This window comes from Amblyomma americanum, chromosome 10 (assembly GCF_052857255.1).
Source record: "Amblyomma americanum isolate KBUSLIRL-KWMA chromosome 10, ASM5285725v1, whole genome shotgun sequence".
Classification (NCBI taxonomy): domain Eukaryota; kingdom Metazoa; phylum Arthropoda; class Arachnida; order Ixodida; family Ixodidae; genus Amblyomma; species Amblyomma americanum.
In genome coordinates this window covers 32381323-32406165 of record NC_135506.1, presented here as the reverse complement: position 1 = coordinate 32406165, position 24843 = coordinate 32381323, and the positions used below count along the sequence as shown (strand labels likewise).

Here is a 24843-nt window from a genome sequence, read left to right as displayed (position 1 = left end):
GGAGCAACAAGGCATCGTAACACCGTCTACGAGTACACGCAACTTCAGCAGCAACGTTCCGAACGACCGCAACTTTTCGACAGGGTTCCGTCAATAAGCGCGCACAGACGCGCAACACATAACATGGCGCATTTCTACTGCTACAGATGTGGACCGAATCGTCACATAGCGTCGGCTCCTACGTGTCCTGTGTAAAGAAGGACTCGTTTCTATTGTGGACGAGTTGGACATTTTCAGTCAGTCTGCAATCGTCGTCGAGCTTCGTGAGAGAAGTGCAAGAGTATGCGTCACATGAAAATTACATTCCAGCTGCGGCATACGCGTCGGAGGAAGAGATCACTCCAACTACTACCGTTCATGACGTAAAAACGGCGGAAACATCTGTGCCACCTTCGCACCCTGATCCTTTTCCAGATAAGCCTTGGCAAAAGTTGGCAATCGACATAATCGGCCCGTTTGAGCGAGTGTCTCGGCGTTGTCGCTATGCCTTCAGTTTAATTGACTATTTTTCTAAATGGCCTCAGGTGAAGATGGCAGATAATGCTACCACTACAGATATTACAGATTTATTACTCTACGTTTTTGCCCATAAAGGCTATCGAGAAGAGATAGTATCCGATCAAGGCCCTCACTTCATGTCGAAGGAATTTAAGCAAATTCTGAGTAACAGGGCTATCAAGTTAACTCATTCTTCAATATATCAACCACAGGCCAACGGACAAATCGAAAGATTTAACAGAACTTTCAAGTATTTTGTTCAGCTGTCATCGTTGGAACGTGGGCCTTTTAAAACCAGAATTGCGCAGTATTTTGGCACATATAGTTCTACACCTCATCCGCAGCAGGGGTCGCACCAGGAATTTTTTTCATGGCAGATGCCATCGTACAAAGCTGGCTATTGTGGTATTTCCTTCATTTCCCTCATTGTTTGCTGAGAATCCATATCTAGCTATTCAAGATTTGAGGAAAAGAATGGAGAAGAAACAGATGACGATTAAAGAATACGCAGGTAACAAACTTGGATCACGAACGCCCAGAATTCAGCCAGGGGACTTTGTCAATGTTCGTAAACCCCTCATTCAGTTCAAAGGAGACAGACGTTTCTCCGCACCACGGGATTGTCATTCAACAACATGTTCCAGCATCATACCGCCTAACTGGTGGCAATCTATGGAATGCTTCCAAGCTGGCAAAGGTACCGAGACAACTGAATCGGGAAGAGGATAAACATTTTGATTTATTTAAGCTACTGTTTCCGTACGATTCTAAAAGTTATGCACACGATCAATGCTGGGCGGGCCCAGTGTTGCCTCGGCAGCCTCCTGATGCATCATCAGTACCTCAGTCTTCAGAAGCAAGAACTTGCTTCACCAGTTCTACACGGAAACAAGCTGGACAATCCATGTCGTCCCACCTCCACAGTGATGCGAGTGATTTACGTGTGAACGGGTGTGATGTGCCTTCTGCCACAAGTGCTCAGTGTCCACGTGATTTATCTGTAGGCAGGCAAGATGTGCTTCCTCTCTTGCGTGCCCAGCGTTCAGTGCTGCCTGATGAAAGTGGGCCAGCCCCAGCTGTTCCGCCTGGAAACCTACGTCGACGGCAGCCATCGGAAGCTGAACTGAGGATGTCTCCTCAAGAATCCAGTTTGACCCAGGAGCGACCAAGAAGGAACACTCGCAAGCCATACTGGTTTAAGGACTATGTGTCCCAATAACTTATCTTGCATTCTTCTCTCTTGGCCAAGAAGGGGCATTACATTGAGATTTCAATTCTTGGGTAATATAATTATAACTTTCCTATTGAAATGCATCCGGGTGTTTCACATGTATCTAAATGACTTTTTTTTTGTGTGCCATTCCTTCTTCCCAGTAGTTATTGTATGGGAAGTGAATATGATATTTCTGTGGTATATTTCAGTGTATAATATTCTACTGATGTTATGATGTCACATGTTTCGATATTTCTAATATTTCTTTCATTGTATTCTCAAGATTATTCAGTATAATGTTATGAGGTTGCATTTTCCATTAAGAACATTCTTCTAAGTGACATTCTAACGCGATGAAAATAATGCTCAACAGCTCTTAAATGAGTACGATCATTTCAATCACTCACCCGCCGCGGTGGCTCAGTGGTTAGGGCGCTCGGCTACTGATCCGGATTTCCCGGGTTCGAACCCGACCGCGGCGGCTGCGTTTTTATGGAGGAAAAACGCTAAGACGCCCGTGTGCTGTGCGATGTCAGAGCACGTTAAAGATCCCCAGGTGGTCGAAATTATCCCAGAGCCCTCCACTACGGCACCTCTTTCTTCCTTTCTTCTTTCACTCCCTCATTTATCCCTTCGCTTAGGGCGTGGTTCAGGTGTTCAACGATATATGAGACAGATACTGCGCCATTTCCTTTCCCCGAAAACCAACTATTAATATGATCATTTCAATCACAGTCGTATGACTGCTATAGAAGGTGCCTTGCTGTACTTTTCTATGCTTATTTCCGGTATAGTAGAATTGGCCGATTTTCATGTGTGTATATTCCGGTTGAGTAAAGCTCGCCGATGTTCTATGATCATGTGATCTTTATTTTTCTTTCATGTAGGATGTTTCTTCCGGCCAATTAAAGCTAGCCGATGTTCAACGTAACTTCATAAAGACCGCAAGAACAAGGAGCATTTTATAAGATATCATTTTGTTAGAATGAAAGATTCCCTGCTCATGGGGACGCCCATCAGAAGATTCCTTGGGGACGCTCGGGGAATAGACAATTCATCCAAGCCTTAATGATATCACGTGAGCTCCAGTGTCAGACATTACTAGTGACGGTGCCCTAGAAGCATTTGTTGTGCCTTATTGAGCCTTCTTGATTGGTTTTCTTGATTTGTAGATTCTTGACCCTCCTTCTGTGACAGTATGTGGTCGCTCGGTCTTGCCTTCAAATGTGATCTGCCAATGAGGCCTATGGTGACTGGCAGATGTCTGCCGATTGGGCTTTCTTGGCTGATTACGTCTATTTTTATTTATATTTTTGCTATGTTGCCCCCATGGAAGCACGCTAGCCCTCTGTCTTGCTGCCACATGAGTGACAGTGGCGGTCAACGCAGGCTGCTGTTTTTCGTATGATTTCTCCAGTATATTTTTTACCACGTCCTGTAACATTTTAACTAGCTTTCGATCTTTAATTATCTCAGAATTTCTCTTTGTGTGTTTTCTCCAAGCTTTCCTGCCAATATTTTTCTTTCGTGCTCTTTTAAGACACAATTATGCGCGTAGTGATCAAAATCTTGTACTTCAGCATCACAACGGCAACTGCGCTCTCCACTAATATTGACTCGCTGGAAGAAAAATGCAAATCGCCCGTGTCCTGTGATGGCTTTTGATTGGTAGTGATTTGTAGGAAATGTTACTGACATTTGCTTAGTGCTTTTAACCCACTCAAATGCAAATGTATCCTTTCCTTCGTTGTGCGAGATGTTATTTCATTTATGTGCAAGTTTCATTTTCAGTTGCTTTCTTATAAATTGTGTAGTTATCGGGAGCTTTTCCTCCTCTCCAGTATCTTTCGCTTTCTTCGCTAGAGAAGATGCTGTTTCCGTGCCAATATTTCCACTGTGCCCCTTGAAATAAATTAAAAATATTTGGTATCGCTGGACACTTTGCAGTTTTCCCTTGACTGTGCGAAAAATAGGGTTAGTGTTGCTCGGATTCTCTTCTGGCTTTAGCTTCCGACAAGCTACCGGTAAAGATTTGAAGTTTTTGACGGCCACTTTTAGACTGAATAAAATGTATTGCTTTTTTTATGGCTACTGTTTCTGCTTCAAAGCTTTTGGAATATTTTGGCAATTTTTATTGTTTTTGCACAGAAAAATATTTCTTTTAAACTTTGGGTATTGCTCGTACTGATTAGTTAATACTGTCACATATAATCAATTCGGAATACTTCTGACGATAGGAAAAAAATTCAAGCCTGCCGAGGGGATATGTGAGGATAAATTGATTGTTGTATTGTTTTTTTACGATATATGAAAAGTCGCGTGCCGTTAATGAATAATTTCTTGTTGAAAATGCGTTTTTCGAGCATTTCCGGGTATGCCCCAACCTTCCTTTCGAAAGCGGAACATTGCATTCACAGTTTGTGATACCAGCCAGGTTAAGCGCATATAGATCAGGTGCTGACAATCTCTGCTTGCTTTAGCTTCAGCAAGGGGTGTTAGTAAAGCAATGGCGGCATTTTTGGAACGAAGAATGTTCCTAGTGCCAATAATCACGCGCAGAATGTGTAACCTCTCCAAAGTCACATCGCAGTTATGTGCATTTATTCACATCGGATCGGATCGGAAACACAATTATTGAGCTCTAGAAAAGAGATCTTCGCGGCTTCAGGTGGCGTCTTCCATCTTCCGATGTTGTCTTTCGTCTTCATTCATAAGGTTCGTGCCCTAGTCCAAGGCTCCACAGAGTATGGCCATCCCGCGAGCTCGCTCTACTATGCACCTTTGGCCTTTCAAGCTTACGCTGGAAAGCATACTCTCCCACTGCTCCGCACTGGCGTTTTTCATTCTACGAATAGTTGGAGCCTCAATCTTTTGACAGGCCTATGATATATGGTATACGTCTGGTTTCTCTCCGCACCATGGGCACCTAGCCTCATACTGCGTAGGGAACATTTTATTAAGAAGGTTTAGATTCGGGAAAGTAGCCGTCTGCAGCTGTCGCCATGCAACAGCATCCTCTATGCTTAGATCTTTATGTAGGGGTGGATACTTCAGTCTGACCCCTTTATAATAATTTAAGATGTCTGAGTAGCCCATGGGTACTCCACACTACTGCCATGGGTAAGACCTGTTTTATTCGGCGATGTTAAAAACTACGCAACTGTATGCACCCGCAGATAGTTAGCAAAGCATAAAATTTTAACACATAAACATGCGTAGCACGTGGGCTGTACGCCGGAAATAATAGCATAAGGCTGCAATGAAGAGTGACACCATTTTATAAAATGTTTGAAAATTCCTCCTGGCCCAAGGCTCAAATCCGCTATGATTCCCTAACCGTTCCAGTCGCTATAGTCATGCTAGGCGTGATTGCCAGATTTTACGGTGAGAAAACACTGATGAAATACTTGTGGGGTTTCTACACTGGTTGCTTCCTTCATAATCAAAGGTAGAGTTGTGTTAGTGAAATGGTCTAAAAAATGCCTGATATGAAGTAAACTTTAATAGAGAGATGCCTTAGTGTAAGAAGCCGTTTCTCATTTATTCTCCGGAGGTATAATAGCAAGGAAACTTGGATTCGAACTGCATGGACACATGAACATTTGCGCATTTGTGTGCAAACATTGCACGAAGCAGGGGGCAGTTTACTCGAAAGCAATTTTTTTCTGTAGCGTCGCCACAGTGGTCGCGTAGATTACCGTCCCCACAGTCTATGGCCACATCGAAAGAGTCCAGTCAGTCTGGTGCGCAGCTTGAGCCTGCAGGCTGAGATGACGGCGAAGTGCTGCTGTAGCTTGTGAGTGCACTGACCTCCTTTTTAATGGCCGGCGGCAGGTGGCCGACATGCACGCGTGCATCTATGACAGCCATCAGGCACATAGTCTTCAAAGTCGGACAAAAGTCTAGCACGTGCATATCCGTCAGCGCCTCTTCGCATAGTTCAGAAGTCTCCTCTGCACTAGACTGCATCCACTGCTCGACCGTTGCGTAGGATTTCAATCCTCGACCACCGAAGACGAAAAGCAAATTGTCAATCACGCAGCAGCCCGGGAACCGCCTGGCCGACGGGCCTGACCGCTTCGGCGTCACTACGCTCCAGCAGGACTTCTCAGGGCTGTACTTGTGAATTATGCCAAAGTATCGGTCCCGGTCGAAGTCCAAACCTCCAAATACATACAGCTCTCCGTTGTAGACGAAGGTGGCGTGATCTTCGCGCCCTTCGGGGGGAAAGCCATCGACGCGAGGCCGCACCCATGTCGAGGTGGACGTGTCCAGATACACCAGAGAGCTGCTGTAGGCTGTGCCTCGGCCAGAGAGCACAATGGCTCCGCCCCACACGTACATACGGTCCCCAATGGCGGACGCCGAGTGGTACATGGTGTTCTCCGGAAGCTCGCCTCTGGTTGGCACAGTATGCCAGCGCAATGTCTTCAGGTCGAGGAAATCTATCTGCGGCGTGGGTGGGCCATCCACCGGCCATCCACCATAGAGGTAGACTCGGCTGCCCACCAAGCATGCAGTTTGGCCGAACCGAAATTCTGGCCATATGCCAGACACTTCCAGAAGACTCCATGCCATCGTTCTGGTGTCGAAGCGGTAAACTACGCTACCCACTTCGAGATAATCCCGGCTGCTCCAGAGGTAGGCGCTGTCACCGTAGGCGACGACCGTGCGGCTGTAATTATTATGCCAGGGGCTCCCGTCCGAAAGGGACTGCGTCTGCAGCTGGTTCCACTGGCAGGTCGCAGGGTCGAATGCGTAGACTTCGACGGACTCGCGTGTGGTGCGGTCCACGTCCTCGCGGTCGGGTTCGAACGAGTAGATCTTGCCATTAATGGAGACAGACGTGTAGCATGCGCCTTCCGGCACGCCTCCCAGCCGCACCGTCCACATCTTCGCTACTGCAAATTCCTCCCGGGAAAGATGCGCAGGTTTCTTTTCGGTCGTAGAACGTGCACGTGCACGTGCGGGATCGTTTTCTTCAACCCTTTCTTCGTTCTCCTTTATGCACGTGCACCTGTGTGAGGGATGTTCCAGTGCCCCTACTGGCGAACTTACATACCTTGGGTGCACTGGCAAAAGCTATATGTAATTATAAGATAAAACAAAAAATATATAAAGTGACTGTACATTGTTTTGTGAAGGGTTACGTGTTGGCCTTCAGGTTTTTCTGTGTCCATCGCTTGGTCGCAGTGACTTATTCTGCGCAAAATTAAATTAGCTGCCAGGTGTTTGCGCGCCGGCGTGTCTGTCTTCTGTGTATTTGTCATTTCCTCTGTTCCCCTTCATGGCGCCTTTTTGTAAAAATGTGTTCACCCACGTTTGCCAAACAGTAATCAAAACCCATCTATACTTTGCCAAGTGGTGAAGAAAAGGATGAAATGTGCTGTTGAAATGCTGGCAAAGAGGCAAGGCGTTTTTAGAGAATGCCGCGTCGCCCACCAAACGGATGACGATGCCTCTGAGGTGCATGCAACAATGCCCTTTGGCCCACTTCCCTAAAGACCACTGTTTTTCACAGAAATGTGAACTTCTGCTGAAAGGCCAAATGTGCCTGGGATTCCAAGTGTTTACAAACGCACAGAATTCTCTCGGAACGCAAAACTGTCGGAATTCTCGTAAGCAGCAGTAAGCAGAGAGAGAGAGAGCGATTTGATGCGTACCGGTTAAGACCTGCGCGAGCTGTATGAATGCCAACGCTAGCGTCGAGGCACGCTTTCATTCGGCAGCTCCAAACGCGACATAAAAATGACTGTGTTCACGCTTGTTGTGATAACTGGTAAATTAGGGAAAAGCTAATATGAAAGTATTCAATTTGTTTCTATTCTTTTTTCTAATTTCTCCGTCAACACAAATGCGCGTCTCGCACTCTATTCGGACTCAGGCTGTCGCAGTTGAGTGCTCGAAACTGAAGGAAAATTCCTTCCCTAAGGCTATGCTGAACACAATTCCATGAAAGCTGTCCCTGCGGCGGAGTCCGCGCTGTTGTCGGACTTGAGAGCAGGCTGCTCTTCCCTCAACATATACGTGTGTTCAAGACATGAATTTCACGTGCGTCTACTCACCGCGATGCGAGTGCCAGCCAGTGCGTGTGTGGACATCACCCATGAAACTCATGGTATTATGCCAATATCAACCTTCATTCCCGGTTTACCTTTCCTCCCTTTCCCCTCTCCCGGGTGTGAAACAGCAGGCCAGGGTCATGTCACCACCGGCCGACCTTTCCTCCTTCCACCTCATTAAAATTCCTTTCTCTCTCTCTCCCTCGTTTAAGACAAAACAGCTTCATCAGCATACGTACTTTAGGTTGAGGTCGATTAAAGAATACCTCGCCCGCACCACTAATGCATCGCGGCTGATGAAAATCTAATTAAAAACAAAAGAAAGGGGCATAGTGCCAAGACGATAAAAGAAACCATTTTAATAATGTTGAAAACAGAAAAATGTTCAGGAGGTGGAACCAGCGAAGACAGGTAAAGTTTGCCTTCTCTCTAGACTCCCCACGCGCGTCCAGTCATATCATGTTTTTCTTCTTCTGTCTTCCTTCTTGTTATTCCTCTTCGGCTGTCGAAGTCATCGTTGATTCACATAATGTCTTTTCCGCAAGTAAATTTGCTAAATATCATGTAGATCCCCGTTAATTGTCACTGTTTGCTGCCTACACTATAGGAAATCCTTAGAGCTCCGAAGCTTCTTGAGTGGTTTTTTTTATTTGTATATTCTTGCCCCTCCTTCTGTGCCAATATGTGGTCTCTCGGTCTTGTCTTCAAATGTGTATTCAAATGTGGTGTGGCAGGTGTCTGCGGATTGTGTTTTGTTAACTGATTGTTGTTGTTTTTTTTTGTTGCTATGTTGCCACCACAGAAGCACACTAGCCCTCTGCCTTGCTGCCACAGGAGTGACAGTGGCGGTCAACGCAGACTGCTGTTTTTCGTTGATTTCTCCACTATATTTTTTACCACGCCCTGTAACATTTTAACTAGCCTTTGATCTTTTATTATCTCAGGTTTTCTCTTTGTGTGTTTTTTCCAAGCTTTCCTGTCAATATTTTTCTTTCGTGCTCCGTTAAGACGCAATTCTGCGCGTAATGATAGGTCCTTGCAATTCAGCATCACAACGGCAACTGCGCTCCCCACTAATGTTGACTCGCTGAAAGAAAAATGCAAATTGCCGGTCACCTGTGATGGCCTTTGACCGGTGGTGATTTGTAGGAAATGTTCCTGGCATTTGCTTAGTGCTCTTAACCCACTGAAATGCAAAGGTATTCTTTCCTTCGTTGTGCCAGATGTTATTTCATTTATGTGCAAGTTCCGTTTTCAGTTGCTTTCTTATAAATTGCATAGTTATCGGGAGTTTTCCCTCCTCTCCAGTATCTTTCGCTTTCTTCGCTAGAGAAGCTGTTGTTGCACTGCCAGAATTTCCCCTGTGCCCCTTGAAATAAATTAAAAATATTTGGTATCGCTGGAGACTTTGCAGTTTTCCCTTGACTGTGTGAAAATAGGGTTAGTGTTGCTCGGATTCTCTCTGGCTTTAGCTGCCGACAAGCTACCGGTAAAGATTTGAAGTTCTTGACGGCCACTTTTACACTGAATAAAATGTACTGCTTTTTATATGGCTAATGTTTCTGCTTGAAAGTCAAATGAATATTTTGGCAATCTTTATTGTCATTGCGCAGAAAAATATTTCTTCTAAAGTTTGGGTATCGCTCGTACTGATTAGATAATACTGTCACATATAATCAATTCCGGATGCTTCTGACGACAGGAAAAAAAACTCAAGCCTGCCGAGGGGATATGTGAGGATAAACTGATTGTTGTAGGGTTATTTCACGATATATGGAAAATCGCGCAACGTTCATAAATATTTTCCCGTTGAAAATGCGTTTTTCGATCATTTCTGGGTTTGCCACAACCTTCCTTTCGGAAGCGGAACATTGCATTCACAGTTTGTGATACCAGCCAGGTTAAGCGCACATAGATCAGGTGCTGACAATCGCTGCTTGCTTTAGCTTTAACCAAGGCTGTGAGTAAAGCAATGACGGCATTTTTGGAACGAAGAATGTTCCTAGTGCCAATAATCACGCGCAGAATGTGTAACCTCTCCAAAGTCACATCGCAAATATGTGCATTTATTCACATCGGATCGGATCGGAATCACATTTATTGAGCTCTAGAAAAGAGATCTTCACGGCTTCAGGTGGCGTCTTCCATCTTCCGATAGCGTCTTCCGTCTTCATTCATAGGGTTTGTGCCTTAGTCCGAGGCTCCACAGAGTATGGCCATCCCGCGAGCTCGCTCTACTATGCACCTTTGGCCTTTCAAGCTTACGCTGGAAAGCATACTCTCCCACTGCTCCGCACTCGGGTTTTTCATTCTACGAATAGTTGGAGGCTCAATATTTTGACAGGCCCATGATATATGGTATACGTCTGGTATCTCTCCGCACCATGGGCACCTAGCCTCATACTGCGTAGGGAACATTTTATTAAGAAGGTTTAGATTCGGGAAAGTACCCGTCTGCGGCTGTCGCCATGCAACAGCATCCTCTATGCTTAGATCTTTATGTAGGGGTGGATACTTCAGTCTGACCCCTTTATAATAATTTAAGATGTCTGAGTAGCCCATGGGTACTCCACACTACTGCCATGGGTACGACCTGTTTTATTCGGCGATGTTAAAAACTACGCAACTGTATGCACCCGCAGATAGTTAGCACATCATAAAACTTTAACACACACACACGCGTAGCACGTAGGCTGTACGCCGGAAATAGCATAAGGCTACAATAAGGAGTGACACCATTTACTAAAATGTTTGAAATATCATCCTGGCCCAAGGCTCAAATCGACTACGATTCCCCACCGTTCCAGTCGCTATAGTCAAGCTAGATGTTGTTGCCAGAAGATTTTACGGCGACAAAAAATTGATGAAATGCTTGTGGGGTTTCTACACTGGATGCTTCCTTCATACTCAGAGGTAGATTTGTGTTAGTGAAATGGTCTAAAAATGCCTAATATGAAGTAAACTGTAATGGAGAGATGCCTTAGTTTAAGAAGCCGTTTCTCATTTATTTTCCGGATATAATAATAGCAAGGAAACTTGGATTAGAACTGCATGAACACATGAACATCTGCGTGTTAGTGTGCAAACATTGCACGAAGCAGGGGGCAGTTTACTCGAAAGCAATTTTTTTCTTGTTGTAGCGTCACCCCAGCGGTCGCGTAGATTACCGTCCCCACAGTCTCTGGCCACATCGAAAGAGTCCAGTCAGTCTGGTGCGAAGCTTGAGCCTGCAGGCTGAGATGGGGGTGAAGTGCTGCTGTAGCTTGTGAGTGCACTGACCTCCTTTTTAATGGCAGGCGGCAGGTGGCCGACATGCACATTTGCATCTATGACAGCCATCAGGCACATAGTCTTCAAAGTCGGACAAAAGTCTAGCACGTGCATATCCGTCAGCGCCTCTTCGCATAGTTCAGAAGTCTCCTCTGCACTAGACTGCATCCACTGCTCGACCGTTGCGTAGGATTTCAATCCTCGACCACCGAAGACGAAAAGCAAATTGTCAATCACGCAGCAGCCCGGGAACCGCCTGGCCGACGGGCCTGATCGCTTCGGCGTTACTACGCTCCAGGAGGACCTCTCAGGGTTGTACTTGTGGATGATGCCAAAGTATCGGTCCCGGTTGAAATCCAAACCTCCAAATACATACAGCTCTCCGTTGTAGACGAAGGTGGCGTGATCTTCGCGCCCTTCGGGGGGAAAGCCATCGACGCGGGGCCGCACCCATGTCGAGGTGGACGTGTCCAGATACGCCAGAGAGCTGCTGTAGGCTGTGCCTCGGCCAGAGAGCACAATGGCTCCGCCCCACACGTACATACGGTCCCCAATGGCGGACGCCGAATGGTACACGGTGTTCTCCGGAAGCTCGCCCCTGGTTGGCACAGTATGCCAGCGCAATGTCTTCAGGTCGAGGAAATCTATCTGCGGCGTGGGTTGGTCATCCACCGGCCATCCACCATAGAGGTAGACTCGGCTGCCCACCAAGCATGCAGTTTGGCCGAACCGAAATTCTGGCCATATGCCAGACACTTCCAGAACACTCCATGCCATCGTTCTGGTGTCGAAGCGGTAAACTGCGCTACCCACGTCGATATAATGCCGGCTGCTCCAGAGGTAAGCGCTATCACCGTAGGCGACGACCGTGCGGCTGTAATTATTATGCCAGGGGCTCCCGTCCGGAAGGGACTGCGTCTGCAGCTGGTTCCAGTGGCAGGTCGCAGGGTCGAATACGTAGACTTCGACGGACTCGCGTGTGGTGAGGTCCACGTCCTCGCGGTCGGGGTCGAACGAGTAGATCTTGCCATTAATGGAGACAGATGTGTAGCATGCGCCTTCCGGCACGCCTCCCAGCCGCGCCGTCCACATCTTCGCCACTGTAAAATCCTCCCGGGAAAGATGCGCAGGTTTCTTTTCGGTCGTAGAACGTGCACGTGCACGTGCGGGATCGTCTTCTTCAACCCTTTCTTCTTTCTCCTTTATGCACGTGCACCTGTGTGAGGGATGTTCCAGTGCCCCTACTGGCGAACTTTCATACCTTGTGTGCATTGGCAAAAACTATATATAATGATAAGATAATAGCAAAAAATATATAAAGTGACTGTACATTGTTTTGTGAAGAGTTACGTGTTGGCTTTCAGGCTTTTCTGTGTCCTTCGCTTGGCAGCAGTAACTTATTCTGCGCAAAATTAAATTAGCTGCCAGGTGTTTGCGCGCCGGCGTGTCTGTCTTCTGTGTATTTATCATTTCGTCAGTTCCCCTTCATGGCGCCTTTTTTGTAAAAATGTGTTCACCCACGTTGCCAAACAGTAATCAAAAGCCATCTATACTTTGCCAAGTGGTGAAGAAGAGGATGAAATGTTCTATTGAAATGCTGGCACATAGGCAAGGCGTTTTTGGCGAATGCCGCGTCACCCACCAAAAGGATGACGATGCCTCCGAGGTGCACGCAACAATGTTCTTCGGCCCACTTCTCAAAAGGCCAGTGTTTCTCACAGAAATGTGAACTTCTGCTGAAAGGCCAAATGTGCCTGGGATGCCAAGTGTTTACAAACGCACAGAATTCTCTCGGAACGCAAAACCGTCGGAATTCTCGTAAGCAGCAGTAAGCAGAGAGAGAGAGAGCAATTTGATGCGTACCAGTTAAGAGCTGCGCGAGCTGTATGAATGCCAACGCTAGCGTCGAGGCACGGTTTCATTCGGCAGCTCCAAACGCGACATAAAAATGACTGTGTTCACGCTTGTTGTGATAACTGGTAAATTAGGGAAAAGCTAATATGAAAGTATTCAATTTGTTTCTATTCTTTTTTCTAATTTCTCCGTCAACACAAATGCGCGTCTCGCACTCTACTCGGACTCAGGCTGTCGCAGTTGAGTGCTCGAAACTGAAGGAAAATTCCTTCCCTAAGGCTATGCTGAACACAATTCCATGAAAGCTGTCCCTGCGGCGGAGTCCGCGCTGTAGTCGTACTTGAGAGCAGGCTGCTCTTCCCTCGGCATATACGTGTGTTCAAGACATGAATTTCACGTGCGTCTACTCACCGCGATGCGAGTGCCAGCCAGTGCGTGTGTGGACATCACCCATGAAACTCATGGTATTATGCCAATATCAACCTTCATTCCCGGTTTACCTTTCCTCCCTTTCCCCTCTCCCAGGTGTGAAGCAGCAGGCCAGGGTCATATCACCACCGCCGACCTTTCCTCCTTCCACCTCATTAAAATTCCTTTCTCTCTCTCCCTCGTTTAAGACAAAACAGCTTCATCAGCATACGTACTTTAGGTTGATGTCGATAAAAGACCTCGCCCGCAACACTAATGCATCGCGGCTGATGAAAATCTAATTAAAAACAAAAGAAAGGGGCATAGTGCCAAGACGATAAAAGAAACCATTTTGATAATGTTGAAAACAGAAAAATGTTCAGGAGGTGAACCCAGCGAAGACAGGTAAAGTTTGCCTTCTCTCTAGACTCCCCACGGGCGTCCAGCAATGTCATGTTTTTCTTCTTCTGCCTTCCTTCTTGTTATTCCTTTTCGGTTGTCGAAGGCATCGTTGATTCACATAATATCTTTTCCGCAAGTAAATTTACTAATCATCAGGTACATCCTGGTTAATTGTCAATGTTTGCTGCCTACACTATTGGAAATCCTTAAACCTCCGAAGCTTCTTGAATGGTTTTTTTGATTTGTAGATTCTTGCCCCTCCTTCTGTGCCAATATGTGGTCTCTAGGTCTTGTCTTCAAATGTGATCTGCCAGGTGTCTTCAAATGTGGTGTGGCAGGTGTCTGCGGATTGTGTTTTGTTAACTGATTGTTTTTTTTTTTGCTATGTTGCCACCATGGAAGCACGCTAGCCCTCTGCCTTGCTGCCACAGGAGTGACAGTGGCGGTCAACGCAGGCTACTATTTTTCGTATGATTTCTCCAGTATATTTTGCCACGTCCTGTAACATTTTAACTAGCTTTTGATCTTTTATTATCTCAGGTTTTCTCTTTGTGTGTTTTTTCCAAACTTTCCTGCCAATATTTTTCTTTCGTGCTCCGTTAAGACGCAATTATGCGCGTAGTGATCAAAATCTTGTACTTCAGGATCACAACGGTAACTGCGCTGTCCACTAATGTTAACTCGCTGGAAGAAAAATGTAAATTGCCCGTGTCCTGTGATGGCTATTGACTAGTGGTGATTTGTAGGAAATGTTCCTGACATTTGCTTAGTGCTCTTAACCCACTGAAATGCAAAGGTATTCTTTCCTTCGTTGTGCCAGATGTTATTTCATTTATGTGCAAGTTCCATTTTCAGTTGCTTTCTTATAAATTGTGTAGTTGTCGGCAGCTTTTCTCTCCTCTCCAGTATCTTTCGCTTTCTTCGCTAGAGAAGCTGCTGTTTCGCTGCCAGTATTTCCACTGTGCCCCTTGAAATAAATTTAAAATATTTGGTATCGCTGGAGAGTTTGCCGTTTTCCGTTGACTGAGTGAAAAATAGGGTTAGTGTTGCTCGGATTCTCTTCTGGCTTTAGCTGCCGACAAGCTACCGGTAAAGATTTGAAGTTCTTGACGGCCACTTTTACACTGAATAAAATGTATTGCTTTTTATATGGCTAATGTTTCTGCTTGATAGTCAGATGAATATTTTGGCAATTTTTATTGTCATTGCGCAGAAAAATATTTCTTCTAAAGTATGGGTATCGCTGGTACTGATTATTTAATACTGTCACATATAATCAATTCCGGATGCTTCTGAGGACAGGAAAAAAAAACTCAAGCCTGCCGAGGGGATATGTGAGGATAAACTGATTGTTGTAGGGTTATTTCACGATATATGGAAAATCGCGTCAAGTTCATAAATAATTTCCCGTTGAAAATGCGTTTTTCGATCATTTCTGGGTATGCCACAACCTTCCTTTCGGAAGCGGAACATTGCAATCACAGTTTGTGATACCAGCCAGGTTAAGCGCACATAGATCAGGCGCCGACAATCGCTGCTTGCTTTAGCTTTAACCAAGGCTGTGAGTAAAGCAGTGACGGTATTTTTGGAACGAAGAATGTTCCTAGTGCCAATAATCACGCGCATAATGTGTAACCTCTCCAAAGTCACATCGCAATTATGTGCATTAATTCACATCGGATCGGATCGGAAACACATTTATTGAGCTCTAGAAAAGAGATCTTCGCGGCTTCAGACGGCGTCTTCCATCTTCCGATGGCGTCTTCCGTCTTCATTCACAGGGTTGGTGCCTTAGTCCGAGGCTCCACAGAGTATGGCCATCCCGCGAGCTCGCTCTACTAGGCACCTTAGACCATTCAAGCTTACGCTGGAAAGCATACTCTCCCACTGCTCCGCACTGGCGTTTTTCATTCTACGAATAGTTGGAGGCTCAATCTTTTGAAAGGCCCATGATATATGGTATAAATCTGGTTTCTCTCCGCACCATGGGCACCTAGCCTCATACTGCGTAGGGAACATTTTATTAAGAAGGTTTAGATTCGGGAAAGTAGCCGTCGGCAGCTGTCGCCATGCAACAGCATCCTCTATGCTTAGATCTATATGTAGGGGTGGATACTTCAGCCTGACCCCTTTATAATAAATTAGGATATCTGAGTATCCCATGGGTACTGCAACATTACTGCCATTGGTACGGCCGGTTTTATTTGGCGATGTTCAAAACTACGCAACTGTATGCACCCGCTGAGAGTTAGCACAACATAAAATTTGAACACATAAACATGCGTAGCACGTACACTGTACGCCGGAAATAATAGCATACGACAGCAATGAAGAGTGACGCCATTTTCTAAATTGTTTGAATATTTACCCTGGCCCAAGGCTCAATTCAGCTATGATTCCCTAACCGTTGCAGTCGCTATAGTCAAGCTAGGCGTGATTGCCAGAAGATGTTGCGGTGACAAAAAATTGATGAAATACTTGTGGGGTTTCCACACTGGTTGCTTCCTTCATACTCAAAGGTAGAGTTGTGTTAGTGAAATGGTCTAAAAATACCTGTTATGAAATAAACTTTAATAGAGATGTCTTAGTTTAAGAAGTCGTTTCTCATTTATTCTCCGGAGGTATAATAACAAGGAAACTTGGAGTCGTCTGCATGGACACATGAACATTTGCGCATTTGTGTGCAAACTTTGCACGAAGCAGGGGGCAATTTACTTGAAAGTAATATTTTTTTTCTGTACCGTCGCCACAGTGGTCGCGTAGATTACCGTCCCCACAGTCTATGGCCACATCGAAATAGTCCAGTCAGTCTGGTGCGCAGCTTGAGCGTGCAGGCTGAGATGACGGCGAAGTGCTGCTGTAGCTTGTGAGTGCACTGACCTCCTTTTTAATGGCAGGCGGCAGGTGGCCGACATGCACGCGTGCGTCTATGACAGCCATCAGGCACATAGTCTTCAAAGTCGGACAAAAGTCTAGCACGTGCATATCCGTCAGCGCCTCTTCGCATAGTTCAGAAGTCTCCTCTGCACTAGACTGCATCCACTGCTCGACCGTTGCGTAGGATTTCAATCCTCGACCACCGAAGACGAAAAGCAAATTGTCAATCACGCAGCAGCCCGGGAACCGCCTGGCCGGCGGGCCTGATCGCTTCGGCGTCACTACGCTCCAGGAGGACCTCTCAGGGTTGTACTTGTGGATGATGCCAAAGTATCGGTCCCGGTCGAAGTCCAAACCTCCAAATACATACAGCTCTCCGTTGTAGACGAAGGTGGCGTGATCTTCGCGCCCTTCGGGGGGAAAGCCATCGACGCGAGGCCGCACCCATGTCGAGGTGGACGTGTCCAGATACAGCAGAGAGCTGCTGTAGGCGGTGCCTCGGCCAGAGAGGACAATGGCTCCGCCCCACACGTACATACGGCCCCCAATGGCGGACGCCGAGTGGTACATGGTGTTCTCCGGAAGCTCGCCTCTGGTTGGCACAGTATGCCAGCGCAATGTCTTCAGGTCGAGGAAATCTATCTGCGGCGTGGGTGGGCCATCCACCGGCCATCCACCATAGAGGTAGACTCGGCTGCCCACCAAGCACGCAGTTTGGCCGAACCGAAATTCTGGCCATATGCCAGACACTTCCAGACGACTCCATGCCATCGTTCTGGTGTCGAAGCGGTAAACTGCGCTACCCACGTCGATATAATGCCGGCTGCTCCAGAGGTAGGCGCAGTCTCCGTAGGCGACGACCGTGCGGCTGTAATTATTATGCCAGGGGCTCCCGTCCGGAAGGGACTGCGTCTGCAGCTGGTTCCACTGGCAGCTCGCAGGGTCGAATGCGTAGACTTCGACGGACTCGCGTGTGGTGCGGTCCACGTCCTCGCGGTCGGGGTCGAACGAGTAGATCTTGCCATTAATGGAGACAGCCGTGTAGTTTGCGCCTTCTGGCACGCCTTCCAGCCGCACCGTCCACATCTTCGCCACTGTAAAATCCTCCCGGGAAAGATGCGCAGGTTTCTTTTCGGTCGTAGAATGTGCACGTGCACGTGCGGGATCGTTTTCTTCTTCTTCTTCTTCTTCTCCTCAAGTAATGTTTTCTTCAACCCTTTCTTCGTTCTCCTTTATGCACGTGCACCTGTGTGAGGGATGTTCCAGTGCCCCTACTGGCGAACTTTCATACCTTGGGTGCATTGGCAAAAACAATATATGATGATAAGATTATAACAAAAAATATATAAAGTGACTGTACATTGTTTTGTGAAGAGTTACGTGTTGGCCTTCAGGTTTTTCTGTGTCCTTCACTTGGCCGCAGTAACTTATTCTGCGCAAAATTAAATTAGCTGCCAGGTGTTTGCGCGCCGGCGTGTCTGTCTTCTGTGTATTTAACATTTCCTCTGTTCCCCTTCATGACGCCTTTTTGAAAAAATGTGTTCAACCACGTTGCCAAACAGCATTCAAAAGCCATCTATACTTTGCCAAGTGGTGAAGACCAGTATGAGATGCGCTATTGAAATGCTGGCAGATAGGCAAGGCGTTTTTCGAGAATGCCGCGTCACCCACCAAAAGGATGACGATGCCTCTGAGATGCACGCAACAATGTTCTTCGGCCCACTTCCATAAAGACCGCTGTTTGTCGCAGAAATGTCAACTTCTGCTGAAACGCCAAATGTGCCTGGGGTGTCAAGTGTTTACAAACGCACGAGGTATCCAGGAAACAATGCTTTGTTTCGTCTCAAAATTCTCCTAAGCAGCAGGCTGGAATGTACTGAAAGGGAGAGAGAAAGTGTGACTTGATGCGTACCAGTTAAAACCTGCGCGAGCTGTACGAATGCCAACGCTGGCGTCGAGGCGCGCTTTCATTCGGCCGCTCCAAACACGACATAAAAATGGCTGTGTTCACGCTTGTGGAAGCATGGAAAAATTATTCCTGCCTCGTGGAAGCATGGAAAAATTATTTTTATTCCAAAACCCCACAAGTCTATCACCCTAGAGTCTTACATCCTGTCTAGGCAAGGTCTTCGAGCACATAATTCTTGCTCGGCTAACAACGTACATGGAAAACAACTACCTTTTCCCCCACAGTATGCTCGGATTTCATGCGCATCTATCTGCGCAGGACGCCCTACTTCAAATTGCGCATGACGTGCTTGATGATACCATCCCCCACCACAGTAAAGCTATCCTGGCAGTTGACCTCACCAAGGCATTTGACAGAATTCGACACGATGCCATCTTACGGGAACTGCAGGCTCTACAGGTAGGCCCTAAAACCTACAACTACGCTCGCGCGTTTCTCTCGGGCCGCACTGCCTCCCTGCACATAGAGCAGATTACCACATCCCCTTATACACTGGGAGAGCTCGGAACCCCTCAAGGGGCGGTCCTTTCTCCTCTTTTCTTTAACGTTGCTCTCATCCCCCTAGCTCACAAACTGGCTCTAATCCCACACCTAAAGCATACCCTGTACGCTGATGATATTATCACATGGACCACTCATGGCTCTGACGGGGAAGTTGAGGAAACTCTTCAGTTAGCAGCAGACCACCATCTCCTCTCACGCGTCATCCATCGGGCTCGAAGGTTCCCCATCTAAGTCCGCGCTCTTCCTAATTAGGCCAAAATCCAGCGCTAACTCGCCCATCCAAATCAATCTAAAAGGATCCCCTATCCCCATCACACCCGCCCTCCGCATCCTTGGCCTCCACTTGCAGCATTCTGGACGAAATGAACACACCCTTAAAAGACTCAAGGCCTCCACGCAATCCATGTTGCACCTTCTACGCCGTGTGTCCTCCCTTAACAAGGGTTTAGACGAAGCGGACAACATGAAAGTAGTGCACGCATTTACGCTTAGCCGCATTCTATACGCAACCCCCTGTCTCAAATTGAACCGCACGGAACCCGAACGCGGGAACACAATGATCCGCCTTGCGACTAAGGCAGCCCTAAACCTACCTCGTAGCACTAGCATAGCCAAACTTCTTGCACTAGGCATGCATAACACCATTCAGGAACTAGTTGACGCGCACCTTCAGACACAGAACCCAGACTTGCCACGAGCGCCACTGGCCGCCATATACTCTCCTCCCTTCGCATCAACATACCCGCTAACCAGTCAATCCTTATAGCCATCCCTCGACACATCCATACACCTCTCGTTGTGAAACCCCTTCCTCGAAACGTCCATCCCCAATATCACATCCCTCGCCGCGTAGCTCGCGCTAATGCCCTCCATAAGTATTATGGGCAAGCCCACGATGCCGTTTGGGTAGATGCCGCATGTACAGCGCATGAAGCGGTAGCAGTTGCCTACAATCTAACCCTACCTCACCCCCTAACTCACCGTCTTCCCTCGGGCTCTACGCCTGAGGAGGCAGAGGAGACCGCCATCGCCCTAGCCCTTGCACATTCGGACGCCCAATACATCTTCAGCGACTCCAAAACGGCTCTGTCCAACTTTGCCAGGGGCAGGATTCACGCCCCTGCCTGGCAATTGTTGAACACCCCTGCCCAAAATTTACCGCGCAGGGTAGAGCTTCAGTGGGTGCCGGCTCACTCTGGGAACCCTGGAAACGAGGCTGCCGATAAATTGGCCCGAGGTCTGATTTGCCGGGCTCAGGACAGTCTCGATCCAGGATTCTCGAGGGAGCAGGCGCACACCTTTGCGGAGCTCACGCAAATACCCCGTTTGGACCATCGGACTTACCCTCCTCCCCACCCCTCTCTTACGCACTCCCAACAGATCCTCTTCAGACGCCTCCAGACCCGCTCTCTGTCATCCCCTCAGCTTTTATCCCACTATTGCGGCACATCCCCTGCATGCTCCCTATGCGGTGACCCCCACGCCACACTCTCCCATATCCTTTTCGGCTGCCCTGCTGACCCTCCCCCGCAGGGACAGCACGCCATCTCGAGCTGGGAGGACTGGGAGGTCCTGCTTATGTCTGCAGAACCGACATCGCAGCTTGCTGCGGTGACTCGGGCTGCCGACGTCATGTCCCGGCATTACCTACGTGATGCAGTGCGGGACCGCGCAGTGGCCCAGCGACCCAGCTGGGTCTGAAACTCACTTGCTGAATAAAGTTTTTCTGTCTGTCTGTTCCTTCTTGTTATTCCTCTTCGGTTGTCGAAGTCATCGTTGATTCACATAATGTCTTTTCCGTGAGCAAATTTACTAATCATTAGGTACATCCTGGTTAATTGTCAATGTTTGCTGCCTACACTATTGGAAATCCTTAAACCTCCGAAGCTTCTTGATTGGTTTTCTTGATTTGTAACATTCTTACCCCTCCTTCTGTGTTAATATGTGGTCTCTCGGTTTTGTCTTCAAATGTGATCTGCCAGGTGTCTTCAAATGTGGTGTGGCAGGTGTCTGCGGATTGTGTTTTGTTAACAGATTTGTTGTTTTTTTTTGCTATGTTGCCACCATGGAAGCACGCTAGCCCTCTGCCTTGCTGCCACAGGAGTGACAGTGGCGGTCAACGCAGGCTACTGTTTTTCGTATGATTTCTCCAGTATATTTTTACCACGTCCTGTAACATTTTAACTAGCTTTTGATATTTTATTATCTCAGTTTTCTCTTTGCGTGTTTTTTCCAAGCTTTCCTGTCAATATTTTTCTCTCGTGCTCCGTTAAGACGCAATTCTGCGCGTAATGATCAAATCCTTGTATTTCAGCATCACAACGGCAACTGCGCTCCCCACTATTGTTGACTCGCTGGAAGAAAAATGCAAATTGCCCGTGTCCTGTGATGGCTTTTGACTGGTGGTGATTTGTAGTAAATGTTCCTGGCATTTGCTTAGTGCTCTTAACCCACTGAAATGCAAAGGTATTCTTTCCTTCGTTGTGCCAGATGTTATCTCATTTATGTGCAAGTTCCATTTTCAGTTGCTTTCTTATAAATTGCATAGTTATCGGGAGCTTTTCCTCCTCTCCAGTATCTTTCGCTTTCTTCGCTAGAGAAGCTGTTGTTTCACTGCCAGTGTTTCCCCTGTGCCCCATGAAATAAATAATATTTGGTAACGCTGGAGACTTTGCAGTTTTCCCTGGACTGTGTGAAAAATATGGTTAGTGTTGCTCGGATTCTCTTCTGGCTTTAGCTGTCGACAAGCTACCGATAAAGATTTGAAGTTTTTGACGGCCACTTTTAGACTGAATAAAATGGATTCCTTTTTTTATGGATACTGTTTCTAATTCAAAGTTTTTGGAATATTTTGGCAATTTTTATTGTTTTTGCGCAGAAAAAAATTGCTTCTAAAATTTGAGTATCGCTCGTACTGATTAGTTAATACTGTCACATATAATCAATTCGGTATGCTTTGGAGGATAGCAAAAAAATTCGAGCCTGCCGATGTGTCATCGGAGGATAAATTGATTGTTGTAGCGTTATTTTACGATATAAGAAAAATTGCGTCACGTTCATAAATAATTTCTCGTTGAAAATGCATTTTTCAAGAATTTCCGGGTATGTCACAACCTTCTTTTCGAAAGCAGAACATTCCATCCACCATTTGTGATAGCAGCCAGGTTAAGCGCATAAGAAAGAGGTGGCGACATTCACTGCCTGCATGAGCTTCAACAAGGGCTGTGAAGAAAACAATTACAGTAGTTTTGGAACGAAGAATGTTCGTAGTGCCAATAATCACGCGCAGAATGGGTAAGCTCTCCAAAGTCACATCGCAATTATGTGCATTTATGCAAATAACTGTCATGCGTACGACCGGTTATATTGGGTTATGTTGACAACTACGCAACTGTATGCACTTGCAGAGAGTTGGCACAACAAACTTTTAACACATAAACGTGTGTAGCACGTAGGCTGTATGCCGGAGATAATGTCATAAGGCTGCAATGAAGAGTGACACCATTTTCTCAAATGTTTGAAAATTCATCCTGGCTCAAGGCTCAAATCCGCTATGATTCCCTAACCGCTCCAGTCGATAAAGTTAAGCCAGGCGTGATTGCCAGAAGATTTTACGGTGACAAAAAATTGATGAAATACTTGTGGGGTTTCTACACTGGTTGCTTCCTTCATACTCAAAGGTAGAGTTGTGTTAGTGAAATGGTCTAAAAATTACCTGATATGAAGTAAACTTTAATAGAGAGATGCCTTAGTTTAAGAAGCCGTTTCTCATTTATTCTCCGGAGTTATAATAGCAAGGAAACTTGGATTCGAACTGCATTGACACATGAACATTCGCGCATTTGTGTGCAAGCATTGCACGAAGCAGGGGGCCGATTACTCGAAAGCGATTTTTTTTCTTGCTGTAGCGTCGCCCCAGCGGTCGCGTAGATTACCGTCCCCACAGTCTATGGCCACATCGAAAGAGTCCAGTCAGTCTGGTGCGCAGCTTGAGCCTGCAGGCTGAGATGGCGGCGAAGTGCTGCTGTAGCTTGTGAGTGCACTGACCTCCTTTTTAATGGCAGGCGGCAGGTGGCCGACATGCACGCGTGCGTCTATGACAGCCATCAGGCACATAGTCTTCAAAGTCGGACAAAAGTCTAGCACGTGCATATCCGTCAGCGCCTCTTCGCATAGTTCAGAAGTCTCCTCTGCACTGGACTGCATCCACTGCTCGACCGTTGCGTAGGATTTCAATCCTCGACCACCGAAGACGAAAAGCAAATTGTCAATCACGCAGCAGCCCGGGAACCGCCTGGCCGACGGGCCTGACCGCTTCGGCGTCACTACGCTCCAGGAGGACCTCTCAGGGTTGTACTTGTGGATGATGCCAAAGTACCGGTCCCGGTTGAAGTCCAAACCTCCAAATACATACAGCTCTCCGTTGTAGACGAAGGTGGCGTGATCTTCGCGCCCTTCGGGGGGAAAGCCATCGACGCGGGGCCGCACCCATGTCGAGGTGGACGTGTCAAGATACACCAGAGAGCTGCTGTAGGCTGTGCCTCGGCCAGAGAGCACAAGGGCTCCGCCCCACACGTACATACGGTCCCCAATGGCGGACGCCGAATGGTACACGGTGTTCTCCGGCAGCTCGCCCCTGGTTGGCACAGTATGCCAGCGCAATGTCTTCAGGTCGAGGAAATCTATCTGCGGCGTGGGTGGGTCATCCACCGGCCATCCACCATAGAGGTAGACTCGGCTGCCCACCAAGCATGCAGTTTGGCCGAACCGCAATTCTGGCCATTGGCCAGACACTTCCAGAACACTCCATGCCATCGTTCTGGTGTCGAAGCGGTAAACTACGCTACCCACTTCGAGATAATCCCGGCTGCTCCAGAGGTAGGCGCTGTCACCGTAGGCGACAACCGTGCGGCTGTAATTATTATGCCAGGGGCTCCCGTCCGGAAGGGACTGCGTCTGCAGCTGGTTCCACTGGCAGGCCGCAGGGTCGAATACGTAGACTTCGACGGACTCGCGTGTGGTGCGGTCCACGTCCTCGCGGTCTGGGTCGAACGAGTAGATCTTGCCATTAATGGAGACCGTCGTGTAGTATGCGCCTTCCGGCACGCCTCCCAGCCGCACCGTCCACATCTTCGCCACTGTAAAATCCTCCCGGGAAGGCTCGCAGATTTCTTTTGGCCGTAGACCACTGCAGCACGCGACGGAGTTCTTCGTTGTCTTCAGCACTTTCTTCATTACCCTCGATGTACGTACACTCGCGCTTGAATGGGAATATTATGGGAATTTTTGCTCTGCAGTTCAATGTTTTCTTCCCGAAACAAAACGCCTACCATCATAAGCTTTCGCAATGCCCCTTTTACGCTTTATTTTGGGCATTCCCTTCTCGATCACCCTACACGTTTTCCTTCTTTCTAGTAATCACTCTCTTGCATAAATTTAAGCATGTCAGACCCCCGTTACCACCCTCAATCACCTCTGTCACGAAAACTGAGCTGCCCAAATTTTTTAGATCATCCCATGTTCGCCGCATGCAATTTGCAATAGGGGTAGCCACCGCCTGGTTCTGGCCAATCCCCCTTGTCGGTATGTGCCATTTTATGAGACAAACAACAACTTGTGACAGCGATAATTCAGCGTCTCTATCGCCGAAGGAACTGTCATAGGTAGCTTCCATGGGCAAAATCAAAAGAAACAAGAGAAATGAAATAGAAAGAGACTGTATATTGTGTGTTGTCAGTTTGGCTCTGCCGTTCAATATTTTCTTCCCTAAACAAAACGCCTACCAG

The 24843-nt window shown here is 47.2% G+C and overlaps 4 protein-coding genes across 4 annotated transcripts; all 4 read right to left on the bottom strand.

Annotated features, from left to right (window-relative positions):
• Window positions 1-5446: 5446 nt before the first annotated feature.
• LOC144108142 (kelch domain-containing protein 3-like) lies at window positions 5447-6604 on the bottom strand. Its single transcript, XM_077641419.1, has one exon. It carries the CDS (start codon window positions 6602-6604, stop codon window positions 5447-5449), a length of 1158 nt encoding a protein of 385 aa, XP_077497545.1.
• Window positions 6605-10977: 4373 nt separating this feature from the next.
• On the bottom strand, window positions 10978-12135 carry LOC144108141 (kelch domain-containing protein 3-like). Its single transcript, XM_077641418.1, has one exon. It carries the CDS (start codon window positions 12133-12135, stop codon window positions 10978-10980), a length of 1158 nt encoding a protein of 385 aa, XP_077497544.1.
• A 4377-nt stretch (window positions 12136-16512) lies between these two features.
• On the bottom strand, window positions 16513-17670 carry LOC144108140 (kelch domain-containing protein 3-like). Its single transcript, XM_077641417.1, has one exon. It carries the CDS (start codon window positions 17668-17670, stop codon window positions 16513-16515), a length of 1158 nt encoding a protein of 385 aa, XP_077497543.1.
• Window positions 17671-23029: 5359 nt separating this feature from the next.
• On the bottom strand, window positions 23030-24187 carry LOC144108138 (kelch domain-containing protein 3-like). Its single transcript, XM_077641416.1, has one exon. The coding sequence runs from the start codon at window positions 24185-24187 to the stop codon at window positions 23030-23032; it is 1158 nt and encodes a 385-aa protein (XP_077497542.1).
• Window positions 24188-24843: the final 656 nt, after the last annotated feature.

Bases quoted from the DNA above. Each gene is read 5' to 3' on its own strand.
- LOC144108142 (XM_077641419.1), bottom strand. From the start codon at position 6,604: ATGTGGACGGTGCGGCTGGGAGGCGTGCCGGAAGGCGCATGCTACACG.
- LOC144108141 (XM_077641418.1), bottom strand. From the start codon at position 12,135: ATGTGGACGGCGCGGCTGGGAGGCGTGCCGGAAGGCGCATGCTACACA.
- LOC144108140 (XM_077641417.1), bottom strand. From the start codon at position 17,670: ATGTGGACGGTGCGGCTGGAAGGCGTGCCAGAAGGCGCAAACTACACG.
- LOC144108138 (XM_077641416.1), bottom strand. From the start codon at position 24,187: ATGTGGACGGTGCGGCTGGGAGGCGTGCCGGAAGGCGCATACTACACG.